General features: G+C 34.6%; 1 protein-coding gene across 1 annotated transcript in view; it reads left to right on the top strand.

Annotated features, from left to right (window-relative positions):
• Nucleotides 1–1,433: 1,433 nt before the first annotated feature.
• The window catches only part of SNTG2 (syntrophin gamma 2), a 622,101-nt gene continuing 605,657 nt past the window's right edge, over nucleotides 1,434–17,877 (top strand). Inside the window, exon 1 of the mRNA XM_044660932.1 lies at nucleotides 1,434–1,505. Coding sequence (XP_044516867.1) covers nucleotides 1,434–1,505 — 72 coding nt within the window. The remainder of the gene's footprint in view (nucleotides 1,506–17,877) is intronic.

Here is a 17,877-nt window from a genome sequence, read left to right on the forward strand (position 1 = left end):
GTGTCCTTAAAGTTTTAGTAAGTTTAAAATTTTAGTCAGTTTCTTTTAATAAAAAAGAAAAAAAAATTGGTAATTATTAACACCTTCCAAAAAAAAAGGGCTGACCTTGAGGCAGGATTCTTCACTAAGTCTTTCTTAAAAGAGGTCAGATAGCCTCTTGCTAGATGTTATAAAAAATATAACTTCATGTACTGTTTTGACTAGATGTCTAGTGGAGGCATGTCATATTGGAGGTTTTTGCTTGGAATTCTGCTTTTACTAGGCAAACTGGTGCCTCTCTCCAATCCTCAGTTTCCTCATCTGTAAAAAAAGAGTTGTAGTAGATGGTCTTTTGCAACTCCTGATCCTACTATTCTAAGATTCTCTTCCAGCGTTAAGATTCTGTGGGGTTTGTTTCAGGTGAGGTATTCCATAAGTCATGTCCAAAATTGGTGCCTTTCTGAGACTTTTATTTTATTTTATTGGTGTTAAAGTTAAAATCAGATAAGTAAGAAAAGCACCACCCAGCAAAGAGTAAAAAGGAGAGGAAAAAAAAAAAACCTGGGCGATAGCTTGCCAGGCAATGGAAAAAGAGGCAGAGGGCCAAGACCAGCAGGTGCAAATTGTAGGGATTCAGTGAATAGAATCTAGGGAGCACTCAGTACTTTGCAAAAAGAGGGATGGGAGCTCCAATTATACACCAGGGAGGCAGAATAAGATAGTTTTCCTAGGATGGAGGGGAAATGGCCATAAACCTTGATGTAGCCCATTTGCAGGAATATGTTTCAATGTGTAACAAAGTGTCTTAATCCTTTGAAAAGTAGTTCAAGGGTTGTGCAACATTTTCCCAGGGTGGAAGAGGGTCAGGATGGAGGAAAACCCATGGGTAAAAAACATAAATGTAGCAGCTCTTGGTGGCGAGATGGCTGTAAGGAAACTGCGGGGTCTGAGTGGACAAAAAGGCTAAGTGGAAAGAAGAGAGCAGTACATAGAGCCAACTGAAGGAGGAAACTGAACTTACAGCTGTTCTCCCTTCTGAATTCGTTAATCGCTTTCGCCCCAAAAGCCCAACCTGGTGAGGAGCAGCGTTCATTCGTTCCCTTCTCTGTCTAGGCGCCCCTCCCTTTCTCGAGCCCCCTTGGGCAGGGAGCGTGTCCTGGCCCCTGCTCTTGAGCTGCTCTCATTGGGAGTGCGGAGCTGAGCTCATGGCCTGGCCTGGATCTGCGGCCGCCACTGCCTTTGCTGCCACCACCCGTCTTCAGCTGGTGTAAGCTACGGACCAACTGACAGAGGGACTAACAAGCCCTGAGCAGCAGCTGAGCCCGGAGCTGGGGACGCAGCGCTGGGGCTGAGCCCGCGGCTGCCCCCGCTCCTCTCTGGGATTATTCAATGCCTGATAAAGGAGCGACAGAGCCAAGCACCAAGCAGAGAGGACCCGAGCTGCATGGGAGGAAATGAGTGTGGCAGAGAAGCAGCCACCCCCCGCACCGCGTGAGCGCCCGGTCACCCTCCTGGTCCCCACTTGGGTAAGTGCGCTACATTCCCTCAATTGCGCCTGTTGGCCACTGTTTCTGCAGCCATCCAGCTGCATCTGCTGCTGTTGTCACCCCCGGGATAACTTTCCTGCCCAGGAGGAGGGGCAGAGAGCAGAGGTTGGGGGAATTTTGTTTTGGGTCAGCCTTGAGACTGGGCTGACATAGATCGCGAGGAAAGTCTTTCCTGCCCAACGTGTAGAGGAAAACTACTCTCTTTCCTTCCCTTTTCCTTCATCTACTGTATCTCTGACTCTAAAAGAAACTTCTTGGTTTTTGCTTCTTCTGTTTATTTTGGAGTGGTGTGGAGGGCTTAGCACCACAGGGCTGTGAATTTAACTTGAGGTGAGAAGCTTCTCACACACCCTCCAACCCCCCACCCCCACTCCTCTGTTCACCAGTAAGAGCATTTAAGGATTTATGTCCAGCTCTTCTTTGGGCTTCTGTCCCAGATTGTAAAAGGGACGTCTCCTCCCAACCCCTCCTTCCCAACCCCAACAATCTCCAATCTTCTTATCTTGTCCTTCCTCCCTACTAGACTGCATTGGTGAAGGGGGGCCCTGTAAACTTAGGTGAGTGGTTGATCTGAGTTAACAGCTTCTTGGTTGTGAGCAGTTCTTCCAGGGTCCATCCTTATTCACCATCCACTCCAGCCTCAATTCACCCTGTCCTCAGGACACTCTTAGCCAGACTTCTAGTGGTTTAGATGTTGCAGACACATACTTGGAAAAAGTTCTTGGTCACCTTAAGAGTTTTCCAAAACATAACCAAATCTTTTGGGGAAAAAAAGTGAGAACCATCCCATCAGGTTACAACCAGGCACTAGAAGCTTTCAAAACTGGAGGCATGGCTGTATTCATACAGATGAAGTTACAGCCAACTATATCTCCGCCACCCACCCCCCTTCCCCAACACTACCAGTGACTAAAAACAGTGTAACCATTAATACCTTTTGCCAGCTTTTTCAGAATGACTGAATGATGTTCCAAAAAAGCAATAGGCTTTGGAAAAAAGTGACTGAATTGTCTCCTTTGTGATAATGCATCTATACTTTCATTGTGTTTCAGTTACTAGAGGAAGATAGATGCTCATTATAAAAGCACAAGAAACATAGATGAGAAATTGTTTAAGTATTACTATTGGATCTTAAACTTAAGCTTCATATATGTTTATTCAAAAAATGTTATTTTAAAATGAAAATTCCTGGCAATTGTGACAAGAACTATAATCAAAGCTCATCTTATGGTAATTAATTAACCTTGTCAAAATAATAGGATTTGTAGTGATAATTTTCAGAGAAGTATACATTATAACCAAAAACTTTCTTTGGAATGATGGTTTATATTTACAATTATGCCCCCCACCATAGTTATATATTGTGTTTGTATATCTGTGGAAGCCTTCAAAGTATTCTAGTATAAGTGAAATAATCTTCAAAACCATAAACATTAACATAGGTTTGAACTATAGACAATGTATGATGCTGACTCATTTGATGACAGTTTTTAAAAATGTTTAATCTAAAAGATGAACCTCACATTCATCATTTATTCCATGTACTTTGAAGAATACTAATAGCTCATCAACCAATTGATTAGTGATTAATGCATAGCATTTAAATACATATTCTTGAGGTGTAGGTTACTTTACACAACTAAACTAAAAGACACAATTAGTGTTTTCATAGCAGACTGGAACCTCATATTGTATGAAATGATGAGTTATATCCTAGGAAACTTTATGTCAGTTGTGGAGGATAAATATCAGGTTGATGGCATTTGGGACATTGAAAGTAAGAAGTTTAGGAGTTAGTAAATAGTTTAAAAAAAGTAATGGAACATATGATAATATCCTAGTTGTCATTTATATTAAACTGATGAAATATGATACATTTTCATTACTCAAATATTTGTCTATATTTTAAATGGTGATTCATGACTTAGGATATATCCTTTACTTTGCCAATATGATTGGGGGTTGGGTCCTAATTCATATGCAGTGATTCATCTTTTGAAAGGTAATTTAAAATAAGTCATTTAGTGTTATTTCATTTCCCTTAGAAGAGATTACCAAAAGAGTAGCCAAAGGTTAATTAATATTGGAAAGAGGTCAATTTTTAATATCAACAAGTGTGTAGTTTTCTTAATGGTGCACAACTTTTTTAATGGTTTTAGTTAAGGAGAATTCTAGTTATGTTTTAAATTATACTAATACACACTTGAATTGACAAGTTACATTTCTTTTAACCTACAACAGATATTTTATAAAGTACAAGGTGTATTTATAACTTCAGTAGGACTATGTGAATATAACTAATTTTGAGTGTCATGAGTATTCACTAGTTGATTTTCTTTACCCCTTTTCATTCTATTTATAGTATTTATCCCTAATTTTTCCATCTCAAGTCATATAGCTCAGATTCTTATTCTGCTTGTATTCACATGACAAAATTCCATTGCAGTGAACCATTAATACAGTGTACTGTGTGTTTTCTGCTATTGATTAGTATTTACAGCACACTTTCTGTTTTTAAATAACAATGCTACTTCAGTCTACCAAGCTTAAAGCATTAGGCTAAGGGAGACAATAATTATCTGTTTTATATGATGGGTTGGTAGATTGAAAGGTAGGGGAGAAATACCAGGTCGTTTGAAATGTGCATTTTGCAATATAACCACTTAACCATCTCTTTAGAGGTTGAATTATTACATGCAGTAAATTAAACACCTAATCTCCCAAAGAATCTTAATCATTCGTTTCATGTTTCATTATGTGTGTGTCAGCCTTGCTGACTCATCTTTCATTTTAACTGTGGAATTTCTGATGATGGCCATGACATCATAAATAAAACACAGCAAGTACACTTATTTTTGGAAAGGGCAAAATATTCTGTTCTAACAGATGGGGGGAAACAGATCAATGGTGAAAATTTTAGCAGATTCTAGTGCAGAAAATCGACTTATATTTCATAGAAATTTTGAAATGTTAACAAAATGGAGGTATTTTTTAAACCAATCTCTTAAACATATTCTGTGGGAAAGTTTAAAAGTTTATTTTAGGGGACAGCTGGGTAGCTCAGTGGATTGAGAACCAGGCCCAAAGATGGGTGGTCCTAGGTTCAAACCTAGCCTGAGACACTTCACACAGGCTGTGTGATCCTAGGCAAGTCACTTGACCCCCATTGCCTACCCAATACACAGTATTGACTCCAAGATGGAAAGTAAGGGTTTAAAAAATTTTTTTAAAAAGTTTATTTTAGTCTAAATTATTTATTTAAAAAAAGATATTGTAGTCTTTGAGGAAGACAGGAGATAATTCACATTTCTGCATATGAATATCATCTATTAAAATGATTATACTCCTAAAACACAATTATTTCAAAATTATGTTAATATAATTAGAATTAGGCTAATTCTAGTCTGGAAACTCAGGTTCCCACAGTCCTGAAAAATTCTTTTTTATAATACATTCCTAAAACATGATCAACACTATGTAAGTATTAGTTTCTTCAAATATATTCATTTCCACCTCTATTATTATGTATTCTGACAACTTTTCAGAGCTGTTTTCTCTTTCTCTTTCTCTCTCTCTCTCTCTCTCTCTCTCTCTCTCTCTCTCTCTCTCTCTCTCTCTCTCTGGGTGTGTGTGTGTGTGTGTTAAAGACATAAAGATATGAGAACTTTAAGTTTGTTTAAACAAAACCTACAGAAAATTATACTAAAATTAGTAGTGTAAAGAATCATCAACATATTTAGGAGTTTCTTAGTCTAGCTTATTCAGTTGCATGTCTTTGAGTAAGTAATTAACCTGCTTATTTCATAATTTCTTCATCTGTAAAAGATCCCTTACTATCTATGATTCTATGAATCCATACATTTCTACTGAACAGATGCATTTTTTTATTATTATGTTACCTGGATAATGCATTTTTTAGATTATATTAGGTGAACACTAGATGTCACTTTACCCCAGACCATCAGGATTCTTAAATTTTTTTTAGTATTAAGACTATGAGGCCTCATTTACTCTCTTATTCTTTCCATACTGAATAAAAAAAAATATGCCATTACTTCTGCAATGGCTTCCTTAAAAAAGGATTGACAGAGAGCCATGACAGCAAAACTGATTGTATGAACCCTCCCAGCAATGAAGACCCTCTCCTTTCCTTCTCTGTTGACTGTTAATAGATGCACAGAACTCTGTTAGCTATAGCTACACTTGCAGATTTTCACATATTATACTCATCTGAAGATTTTACTGTCTTCAGAGATTTCAAATAAAATGTCTCAAGAAAGCAAGGTTTCTGATATCTAAGTTGTCTGTGTTTTTTTTTTTATGTTACTTTATTTATATTTTGGACAGGAAGAGAATCAGAGGAAACAAATGTCTTTTTTCCTGACTAGATAAATGATTATTAAAACTGGAATTTCCAGAAGATACAGAACTGAGAATTTCATCATTACCTTTCATTGTATTCTTTCTTTCTCTCTATCTTTTGCATCTGGAAGTTGTCAGAATTGATTTCAGCACTCAAACTGCTACATGGTGTCAAGTCCGGTAGTCCACCAATCACATGTTGAATATTTCATCCTCTGTGTTTTGATAAGAAAATAAGTTCAATGTAGTCATTTCTGTATGATAAATGAATAATATTCAGTGATGATAGCATCAGTAAAATGTAATCGTACAATCTACATTCCATAATCATATTAATGTTAGATTATGATTGGAGCCAGTCAACATCATAGACATGGCAGCATTGATTTTGCTTTCTGACTTTTTAGCATCATCCTATGGTTGGATCACCACTTTAAATAATGTATGAAATGTTAAAGGTAATAATAATAATTATCAAAAAGTTTGCTATCCAGCAGGTAGGCATTTAAGGGTGAGGAAAAATTATTAATTATGTCATTTCTGAATGGAAAATCTTTAAATTCAGATTTTCATAGGATTTAGAGCTGAAGGATTCTTGGAGATTGCCTACTATACATACTATATTTTGCAGGTAAGGAAGCTGAGCTCAAATGATTTTCTCAAGATCAGTTGAGTAGCAAAGGGCAGAGTCAAGAATCAAACTCAAGTCCCCTACCTTTAAGTCCAAACTATTTTCCGCTGTATTCCTTTATTTCTGGTAGTATAGTTTTATAATTGTCTTCACAATGTTAATTTGAGCAATTAGATGACAATTTTTAAATATTTAATGTTATTGCTGTTGTGAATGACTTTTTAATGATTTTGAAAATCTATTTCTAAGGTATAAAGACTGTGAATGATTTTTGTGAATATGTATTATATTTTAGAGGCAGTTTTGCTTAGTAAATAGTGTGCTGGACTTGGGTTAAGTAAGAGGTGGTTCAGATTTACTGGTTATATGAACCTGGTTAAATCAGTTAATCACTAAGGACCTCTGGCAAATCTCTAGAACTAATCCGTTGTGCCCTGCCTTGAAGTAGGTAATTCCTTATAATTATATAGATACTTTTTATATTCACATATATACTATATTATAAGTTTGTTGAACTCATATTGTTTTCAGTCAACAAACAATTATGCAACTGCTCTATGGAATCACTGTTGTGGGCAGAGGGGTTATAAAAAACAAAAAAGAAAAAAAAAGGTATTATAGTAGTTATCCAAATGGCCTGTGATAATTAAACTCCATTCCTGAAGCTTTCTTGATGAAATTGCATCCCTATTCCTTGTAAACAGTCTTTAATATAATACTTTATATTTAAGTTGTTTGCATTAAGAATTATTTTCCATGGCAGGTTCTGTGAAAGGTTGTCAGTCTTGCAGAAGTAGGATGCTGAGGTATTGATTTCTCTTTTGAATGTGAGAGAGATTAAGAGAACTGTATGAGTAGGTATTGGACCCTGGGAAAGCTTCAATGCTCAGAACTATCATCTCAACATATTCTACTAGAAGGGATTTACCTGAAGAAAAAGCCTTCTATAAAAACTTTGAACATTCTCCTAAAATATGTAATTTTTTAACACGAATGCTTTTTTTCTAATATTCTTAGTATTTAGAGCTGGAAAGTAATCTCAGAATCCATCTAGTTCGACTCCCATTTTGTAAATAAGAAAAAAAAGATGTCCACTGAGGGGGTAAAGATCACTACATTTGGAGTCAAAAGACCTGAGTTTACATTCTAACAGCTGCTTACTACCTGTTTGACCTTGGCCTCATTTCCCCTCATTTGTAAGACAAAGACTGTGGGAAATGACCTCTTTTGGCTTTTCCAGCTTTAAAAAACCCTGAGATTCTATGATTAGCCCTGAGTCATGTAGTGAATTAGAAGATGGACTAAGACTAGAAACCTCAGTAGCTAAACTATTAGTTCAGTATTCTTTCTATAATTACTAGAGAATATTGCTCCTTTTGAGAAAGGACCCAAAGGGATATTGGGTGTGTCCCGATATTTATTTCATTTTAAAAGTTTCTAAAGGCTGGCCCATGAGGTAGCTATATCAACCCCACATTCTTCATTTTTTCTGTGCAAGGTGGCTGAACTCATTTTGACTAATCCTGACCTTTTAGCATCAGAAAAGCACCCTGTCAGGAATGTAAGTAGATCCTACAGCAGAATGTACTTACTGTAGCAAGGTGTTCATGCTTCCTCCAGCATCTTTCTACAACTTCTTATGATACACAGTTCACATCTACATCTTCCATTAAACCCTCTGTAGAAAAATCCTACACAGTGTTGGGATCTGGAGCCACTGTTCTCTTAATGTTTAATGAGAAACACTGCAATTCTTATTTAAACAACACAAGTTATTAATGCTACCTTACTTCAAATTAATTCGAGTTAAATAGTTAAATATTTCCAGGTAAGAAACATCCAGATTATACATTACATAATAATAGTAGTTCATATATTTGTAGCGTTTTAATGTTTTAAAAACACATTTTATGTACATTATTTTATTTCATCCTCATAACAGGTATGCCAAATACAAATCAATCAACCAATATTTATTAAGTGCCTACAAATGCCTGATATTGTGCAATATTCTGGAACACAAAAGCAAAGAATGAAATAATTCTCACAGGCAATGAGCTTGCTATTATTATCTCTCCTTTACAGATAAGGGAAATGAGGCTCTTGGAAATCAAGCAATTTGCTTGGGGTCACACAGCTAATTAGGAACTGAAGTTGACTTTGAATCCAGGTTTTCTTGACTGAACACCAATATTCTATTTTATCTGCTACACAATATCATTTCTGCCATTTACTACAATATAATATAGATCATGAGAAGTACTTGGGCTGTCATCATGATAAGCTAATATGAAATTATTTATTAAATGAAGTTATTTTGTGATGTATTTCAATATTTCTAGTGGAAATAATTCTGCACTTCAGCTGAGAAAACTTGGGCATGAAATCAGCTACAACATTTGCCACATTTGGGACCTTGGGCAAGCCACATAAACTTTTGTAATCTTAGTTTCCTCATATAAAAGAGGGATAATGGAATTTGGATGATCCATTTCATACTATGCAGGTCTGAAAGACTGATAGGAAACAATTTGGCTTTATGGAAAAAGTCTTGGTTTTGAAGTTAAATGATGTGAGTTCAAATCCTTGCTCCTTTATTTACTACCAGGGAGACCTTAGCAATCCCTTAACTCTATCCCTCAGTTGGGTCCCTTAAGTCTCTAAATGTATGATCTTTTTATGTAAGTGTGATTGATGATTATTATTTTAGAGCTCAAACTTCAAAGGTGATTTTCAGCTAAGAAGTTTAGTTTTTAAACAACGAAAAAGCAAAAGTATCCTATTTGAAAGTTGTTTCAATAATAACAATAAGTACATATTGTAGATTCCAATTCTTATGTTAGAAGTTTATAGATATATGATTGTAAGCCTGATATACATATATATATATATATATGTGTGTGTGTATATATACACACACACATACATACATACACACATAAATGTATTTGTTGCTGTTGAATTTTTTGAATTGTGGTCAGTTCTTCCTGACACCATTTGGGGTTTTATTGGCAAAAATATGGTAATGGTTTGCCATTTTCTTTTTCAGTTTAGTTTACACATGAGGAAACTGACGTAAACAGGGTTTAGTGACTTGCTCAGGATGATATGACTAGTTTTAAATATTTGAGGCTGGACTTGAACTCAAGTCTTCCTGACTCCATGCACTCTCTACTATGTCACCTAGCTGTATGCATGCATATATATGTCAAATGCATGTGTATGTTATTGTTTATATACACACATGCATCTGAATTTTCAGAAGCTAATGTGCTTTGCACTGGAAGAACTTAATTTGTCAAGTGAATGACAAGACATAGACCTTACATCCTTTGAACTAAAGGTTTAGTAGGTAGAAATGAGATTGGACACAAATTTACAAATTCTTACTAGAGATGAAAAAAAAAGTACTATGTCAAATTCAAAGGTGAGATCAGGGAAAGTTTCCTGAACAAAGTGATCTTTGATTTTCCCTTTAAATGGTGAGAGGCAGTTGTGGACATGTATATGTGCAGAGAGTTATATTTATATCTTAGGAACAATATGTAAAAGCTCCAAGCATTGAGTATGTATGGAAATTGGTCAATGGTCTAGCTTGGCTTGAGTATAGAAAGTATGAAGGGGAGCATTTTAGAGTTAAATCTGGAAAGATAAAATAGTGAAAGATTTCAAAGAACTTTGGATGCCAAGTTAAGGAGTTTAAATTCTTTTTGGTATACAAAATAAAATCTTTAAAAATTTTTTTCATCACAAAAAACAGCCAGATCTAGAAATAAGAAGATTAATATAGAATTTGTATGGAAGGTAGATTGGAGTGGAGACATTGGAATTAGGTCTATTAAAAGTCAAGTGGTAATGATGTTTTTTTTCTCATTTAGTGATTGTAAATTTTAATTATGAAATTGAAGGATGCTTCTGAGTGATATCATAAAGAAAGAAGTAATAGTGCTTGATAATTAATTAGATATGAGAAGAGGGGGAAAGTTTGCAAACGTGAGAAAATGTGTGGTTGATAGAAACGTTAATGGGAATAGTGACATGCAAGGAAGGACAAGTTTTGAGTGAATGATAATAAGCTTACTTATAGGGAAGTTGAGTTTAAGATGCCCATAAAACAACCAAAACAAGAATCCCCACAAGTAAGTGTAGATTCATTGATAGAACTTGAGAGAACTTAGAATTAAATATGATTTAGAAGTTCTTTGTTTAAAAGTAGTAGTTGAAGCTGTAGAGTTGAAAGTGATTAGCCTTATTATTATTGAGACAAATAGAGAATAAAAAGTAGAGGCAGAATCTTGGTGAGTCTCTATCTTATTAATTCAAGACAAAGATAAGGATCTAACCAAAAGACAGACAAGTGATTACAGCAATATAAAAGTCAGAATACCATGATTTCTCCAAAGAGTATTCAGAAGTTGTTTAACAACTCAAATGTCTTAAAAGTTAAAAAAATCAATATGGAAAAAATAAACTTTTTTTAATAGTAGGACATTAATGACTTGTAAAGGTGTATATCTATCTATCTATTTATCTAAATAGATAGATAGATAGATAGATAGATAGATAGATAGATAGATAGATATACACATATATTTGCATATATATATTTTTGGTAATCCTGGTGATTTAGGTCAGATTGCAAGAGAATCATGGTGAAGAAGTAGAGATGTTGCATGCAGACTGCTTTTTCACAGTTCAATATGAAAACAAGTATTGATAGTATTTGATAGAAGTAAAGCAATTTTAACATTAAAGAGATCCAAACATTTTTAAAGGGTGAGGGGACTGTAAAAGGAGGAAATAAAAAAATATTTGAGAAATAGAGCATAAAGAGCATAAAAAGCATAGGGAATGGAAACAAGTATAATAGTTATTTAACCTTAGGAAACAGTAGAGAAACCTTTTCCTGTGAGATTTTCATGTGTGTGAAATATGAAAGAACAGGTAATTGAATTGAAAGGTGATGAAACTGAAAAGTTTTGGTTAGAGGAAGAGGGAGTTTGAGGTTCTCAAAATTCGTAATGAATCATGCTAAATTACCTGGGATAGTTGTCATGTTTACTGTGGAGTTGGGGGACTTAAAGAGGAAAACAAGGTTTGAAACAGGCATTATCAACTATAAGATTGAATCAACAAGATTAGAAGAGGAGGATTTTGAGCCATCAATGTGGCCCTGGCTGAGGTTATGATCAATCAACTCATCAAGTATCAGGCATAATCCTAAATTATTGAAATACAAAGACAAATTTACTATCTTCAATGAGCTTACATTCTAAAGGAGGAAACCATTTGTGCTTATCTGATTATATATGTGATATGTGCAACTAGATATAAGGTATATATCATCAAATTGTAGGAAATGTGATATTCACAATTGATCTAGGAACAGAGAAATCAGATAGTAAAGCTTACATAGAGATGAAGATTAGTAGTTCTAGAAGGCAATAAGTATGAAAAGTTGAGAAGGAAGGCTTCCAGAATGATTGGTTATGAGGAAATGCAGGTTATATTATCCATTGCTTCTAAAAACAAGTCTTATATTTTCATAATCTCATGAACTGACTGATTCTTCCCAAATCAACTTTAAAAATTCTGTTTTTTTTTTCAGTCATTTGAGCCATGTCTGATTTTGTAACCACATTTGGGTTTTTCTTGGTAGAGATACTGTGATGCTTTGCCATTTCCTTCTCTGGTTCATTTTATAGATGACAAAAATGAGGCAAATAGGGTTAAGTTACTTGCCTAGACTCATACAATTATAAATGTCTTAAGCCAGATTTGAACTTAAGTCTTGCTGACTCCAGACCAGGTGCTCTATTCACTGTGCCACTTAGATACACTAGAAATTGTCCTAAAGCAGAATAAATTACACTCATCCAATTCCTGCCTGATTGTTTTAAAATGGTATCTCTATCCTCTCTTTCCTTACTAAAAATTTTCACCATGATGGATTAGTGCTAGCTATTTGCTGTTTTATTATTAAATCATTTATTGTGAAACTATGTAGAAAATATGCTTAATTTTTTGTGTAAAATGTTAATTTCACCATAAAGTATCCATAAACATCATTTCATCCACTTCTGTGTTCTTGTACAAAATTATCTTTTGTATAGATACATAATAAAATTATATATTATCCTATAGGTTTTTTTTTTATTTAACTTAGATTTAGCCAAGAGAACATGTGTTTAGTGGGAAGTATATTCAATTTAGTTTAGAGGATCTATGGAGTCTTACCTCAGAGCCAGAAAGTATTGGTGCCTATAAATGGTGAAATCAGCAGAAGAGGAATTAGAAGCCAATATAAGTTGTGTTTTGGACATATTGATTTTGAGATACCCATAGGACATCAAAATAGAGTTGCCTTTATGGAGCTTAGTGAGAAAATGTCAAAACTAAAAAGAGAGATTCTGGAATCATCTCTCTAGACAGAAGTTGGCCATCTTACTTTATCTTTTCCATTTTCCTTATCTGTAAGAAAAAGAGGTTGGGCTGGATTATCTCTAAGGTTTCTTTCAGTTCTAATATTCATTATACTTTTCCATATATATGTTTTTCATGTTTGTTATTCTTAATTGCAGTATGGAGAGTCAGCATGGCGTAATTGAGTGAGAGCAATAGAACTTCCTTCAGAGTCAGAAAGACCAAGGATCAAGGTCCAATCATGACATACATTGCCTGGCACAATCTCTTCATTCCTGAGCAGCTCTGAAAGACTGGAAATTTATACAACAATTGCTGACCTATATTGGTAAAGGGAGTTTCCATACTAGAAATCCCTTACAGTGATAAAAATTACCAATCTAGGTTAAACAAACAACAACTTTTTAGTTGTTTTCCAGATAATGAAGAACTTTGAAGATTTCATTTTAATTAACTCAGTTCATTTTTTCTTACCTTAACAGTATGAATGCTGGCTCTCAAAACAGGGTGAAATCAACTTTTCCACTTAGGTTCCATTTAACATATGCATACTTAGTTACTACTATGTGCCAAGGCTGCAAGTGATGGAAAGGGAACATTTTATAGTCCCGCTTGGTATTTTGGTTGGGTTCTATGCTTTGTTTATATATATATATATATATATATATATACATACATATATATATATATATATGTGTGTGTGTGTGTGTGTGTTTGTGTGTGTATGTGTGTGTGTATTTGTGTGTATACATACACATTATATATATGTGTGTATACACACATATATAATATAACATATAAATAAAACTATACATATATATGACTATATGTATATATGTATGTGTGGGTGCCAATTGCTGGTTGTCAGGTAAGGAAGAAAGAGGAAGTCTGGTAACACTTGAAGAATGCTAAATTCAAAACTGAGGTAGCCTGGGCTTAAATCCTGTTTTTTGCTTGATTTGTTTTGTTGCTGTCATTGTTTTTCTTTTTTTTTTTTTTAATTATTTACTTTGAGATTTGGGCAAGTCACTTAACCTTCCTGGGCCTCAGTTTACTCATATGTGGAAAGAGAAAAGTGAACTAAATGATCCTTAAAGACTCTTTCAGTTCAGAATCTAAGATCTTAAGATACTAAACTCAATCTGGATGCATCAATGGCACCTCTGGCTTCCATAAGAATTGTGTGATTTAAAATAAAACCAAACCAAAAAACAAACAAACAAACAACTTTGTATTAAGAGAATAAAGAAAACACTGTAGGCATTGGGGGGAGATAAATAGAAATTTATTCAAGATTTAGCCCCAGTACTTACTCACAATCCAATAAATGTAGCATCATTCATCCCATTCTGTGGATTTGTTTATTTAAAAACCTAATCCAAGTAAAACATTTAGAAAAAAATAAAAGCAGATGCAAAATATTGTTAGGGATTTAGGTAGTTCCATTAAACACAAATCCTGATACAAAGAAACATCACATTAAAAAACTCCTGAATTCAGTTAGGACTCCAGAAGAAGGGAGCATGTTGGATCATGTAAGTTAACTTTTTTTAAAAATTCAAGCAAGCAACAATCATTCATTAATCACCGGTATCAGGCACTATGCTAAACAGTAGCATGCAAAAATAGATTACATAGTCCCTGGCCTCAAACAGATTAAATTATGAGAGGGAAGAACATGAAAAAATGAATATATAAACATATAAGCAAGATATTATTTGCAAATTTGTTTAACAGAGACAAAATATGGTTTATCAAATCATGTCCTATTTATATTCGGTGTTTGGTGGTCCTTTAGCTCTTACCATCCTGACTTTCAACTGCAGATAACAAAAGATTTCCTCCTTATAATTGTGAAGTAAGTTGAACTCTGTCTCTGGCAATACCTTTTTTACTTCTCTTTTAGCCTTCTCACCATTTCCTGACCTATTCCTCCTGCAATCCCTGTAGGACTTAGTTTATTTCAGTGACTGACTTTCAAGAATAAAAAATGTATAAATGGATTTCTTTCCAGGATGTAATCTGAGAGTGAGCATAAAGGTGCCTTCCAAAGTGGATAGGTAACCATTTTATTAGAGCATCTTGAAGACCTATCAGTCTTCTAATCCAAAGGAATAAATTTCTAATGGTGGAATACTAGACCTTATAATGGAGTGAATTTTTTAATGTGAGAGGATTTGAGGATAAAAGAAACTTTCCTAGCACTTTTCAAATCATATTATTTAGGCAACTATATATTTGTAAGGCCAACTTTGCTCCAGATGAAAACACCACATTTTCCTAATAATATCCCCAGAATTTAAGGGCTCATGAATGGTTTGGGAAATATGTTCTGTCTTTGAGTTAGTCATTTAAAGGGAAACAGAAGTCCCTGTTTTTGTATAGTGTAATGTTAAGCATAAGAAACAATAAAATAACTTGGGGAATTTCTGAAAAGCCATTTTATATAACAACATCTCCAAATTTGAACTACTTGTGTAGCCATGTAATTTTGTAAGATTTTGTTGTGGGAGGACCTCAGAGATCATCTGATCATAATGTCTCTTTTTACAAGTAAAGAAACTGAAGCCAAAAAGGGAAATAACCTTTGCATTTTAATATATTTATAGAGAGGATTCAAAACTAGTAACTCAGAATCAAAAGCCAATGTCTTCTCTAGTGCTTTCCATCATTTTGGTAAATGACATTTTGCTTAATACAATTATTTCTTTGTTATTGTTACCCTCAGTTGTCAATTAGGGGCAGATGCAAGATTTTCAAAACTTGGGAACATTTGTGATATTTTATTGCAAGACATATCTATTACTGTATTACTTTATTTCTTGGTTTTTAGACACTTATTGTACTACATTATTTTTTTCTACATGATTTTAAAGTACTGTTTTGATTCCAATTCATTTTTTCATGCTCTCAAATGTTAGTTTATCCTCTAGTAAATAAATGTGAAATAATGACTGCTTCAATATTTTTTTGAAAAAGGTGAGGGGGTGGGCCTTGCATAGGAGTAAAAAGAAAATTGCAAGCAAGAAAGAATTTATTTGAAAAAGAACTATACATTTGGGATGATGCTATAAAGATTTTTATCATAACAATACTTCCTAAAAACCTTGTGCTGTACAGAGTTGGAGAATAATTATGCTCAGTTTCATTTTTTTAGAAAGGAAGCTGTCTTTGAAATTAAACCTTAGCAAAATGCATGTTAATAATATTTTATTTTCCCCAATTAACTGTAAAAAGGAACTTTTAAGATTTTTTATTTTTAATTCTGAATTTTTTCCTCCCTCAGATGATAAAAATTCTGATATAGATTTTACATGTGCAATCCTATAAACTAAGTGTATTTTCAAATGCAAAATTAAATCTTCTTTTCATGTATGTGTCATGGGACCCTTGACCTAAGGATTTGTTTCTTGTGTTGGAGCCTGTCCAGGGCTAAATTTGTTTGCAGTGTAATATGTCTTGGAAATAAAAAAAGCATTTTGTGACTCAATCAAATTCATGGAGAGTTGGAAGAAAGAGAAATTGGCCTGGATCCAGTTGCATACAGTGATTTTAGTTTATATTATTTCCTAGATTCTTATTTTGTTGTACTTGAAGGAGTACAGACATATAAATGGGAAAAGGTTATGAAACATCTCTTTTAAAATTGTTCCATGGGATGCAGCTGGGTAGCTCAGTGAATTGAGAGCCAGGCCTAGAGAGGGGAGGTCTTAGGTTCAAACCTGACCTCAGCCACTTCCCAGCTGTGTGACCCTGGGCAAGTCACTTGACCTCCATTGCCTACCCTTACCACTCTTCTGCCTTGGAGCCAATACACAGTATTCACTCTAAGATGGAAGCTAAGGATTTAAAAAAACTCTGTCTTCCCAGTTGGGACTCTGGGACCCAGGAGTTGGTGTCTCCCCAGATTTGGTGATGTATTCTTGGCTTATATATGCTCTTATTGCTTTCGCTTTTGTACTTCTTGGTTGTATATGTTATTGTTGCTGTAAATCAAATATTTCACTGTCCATTTTATAATTAATAAATAATTCTTCCTGAAAACCTTGGCACCAGAGTGTTCTTGTGTAGGAACGAATCCTAACACGGTCTCTTAATGAGACAAATTCCCTTAACAAGACACGTGGCTCCAACAGATCTTCACCTGTATAACTTAGGGGATAAATTTAAGAGAGTTTGCTGGATGTGTCTAAAGATTCAGTGAATTGCCTAGGATCACAAATCTAGCAAGTTTTATAGGCAGGTTCTCCAAGGTTAACATTCTATAAATTAGGCTACATTACTTCTCGATCATCATCAATTTGTTGGTTTATAAAATGTTCGAATTCCAGATCTGTAAAGTACCTTCAAGGTCATATAATCCAAGGTTCTAACCAATTTAGAATTATTTCTAGGATATGTTAAAAGGTTATTAATTGGTCATCTAGACCAGTAATTCCCAAAGTGGGCTCCACTGCCCCCTGGTGGGTGCTGCAGTGATCCAGAGGTGCATTTGGGGGCAGTGAATAACTCACCATCAAATACCACAATTTGTTCAGCCATTCCTCAATCCATGGACACCCCACTCATTTTCCAAATTTTTGCCGCCACAGAGTTCTTGGCTATGAATATTTTTATACAAGTATTTTCCTTATTATCTCTTTGGGGTACAAATCCAGCAGTGTTATTACTAGATCAAAGGCAAGGTAGTCTTTTAAAGTCAATTGGGCATAGTTGCAAATTGCCTTCCAGAATGATTGGATCAATTCACAGCTCTACCAGCAATGACTCATTGTCATAATTTTGCCACAACTCCTCCAACATTTATTATTTTCCCTTACCATCTTATTGGCCAGTTTTGAGGTGGTACCTCAAAGTTGTTTTGATTTGCATTTCTCTAACTATAAGAGATTTAGAACACTTCTTCTTGCTTATTGATAGTTTTGATTTCTTTAT

The sequence above is a fragment of the Gracilinanus agilis genome, chromosome 2 (genome assembly GCF_016433145.1).
Source record: "Gracilinanus agilis isolate LMUSP501 chromosome 2, AgileGrace, whole genome shotgun sequence".
NCBI lineage: Eukaryota > Metazoa > Chordata > Mammalia > Didelphimorphia > Didelphidae > Gracilinanus > Gracilinanus agilis.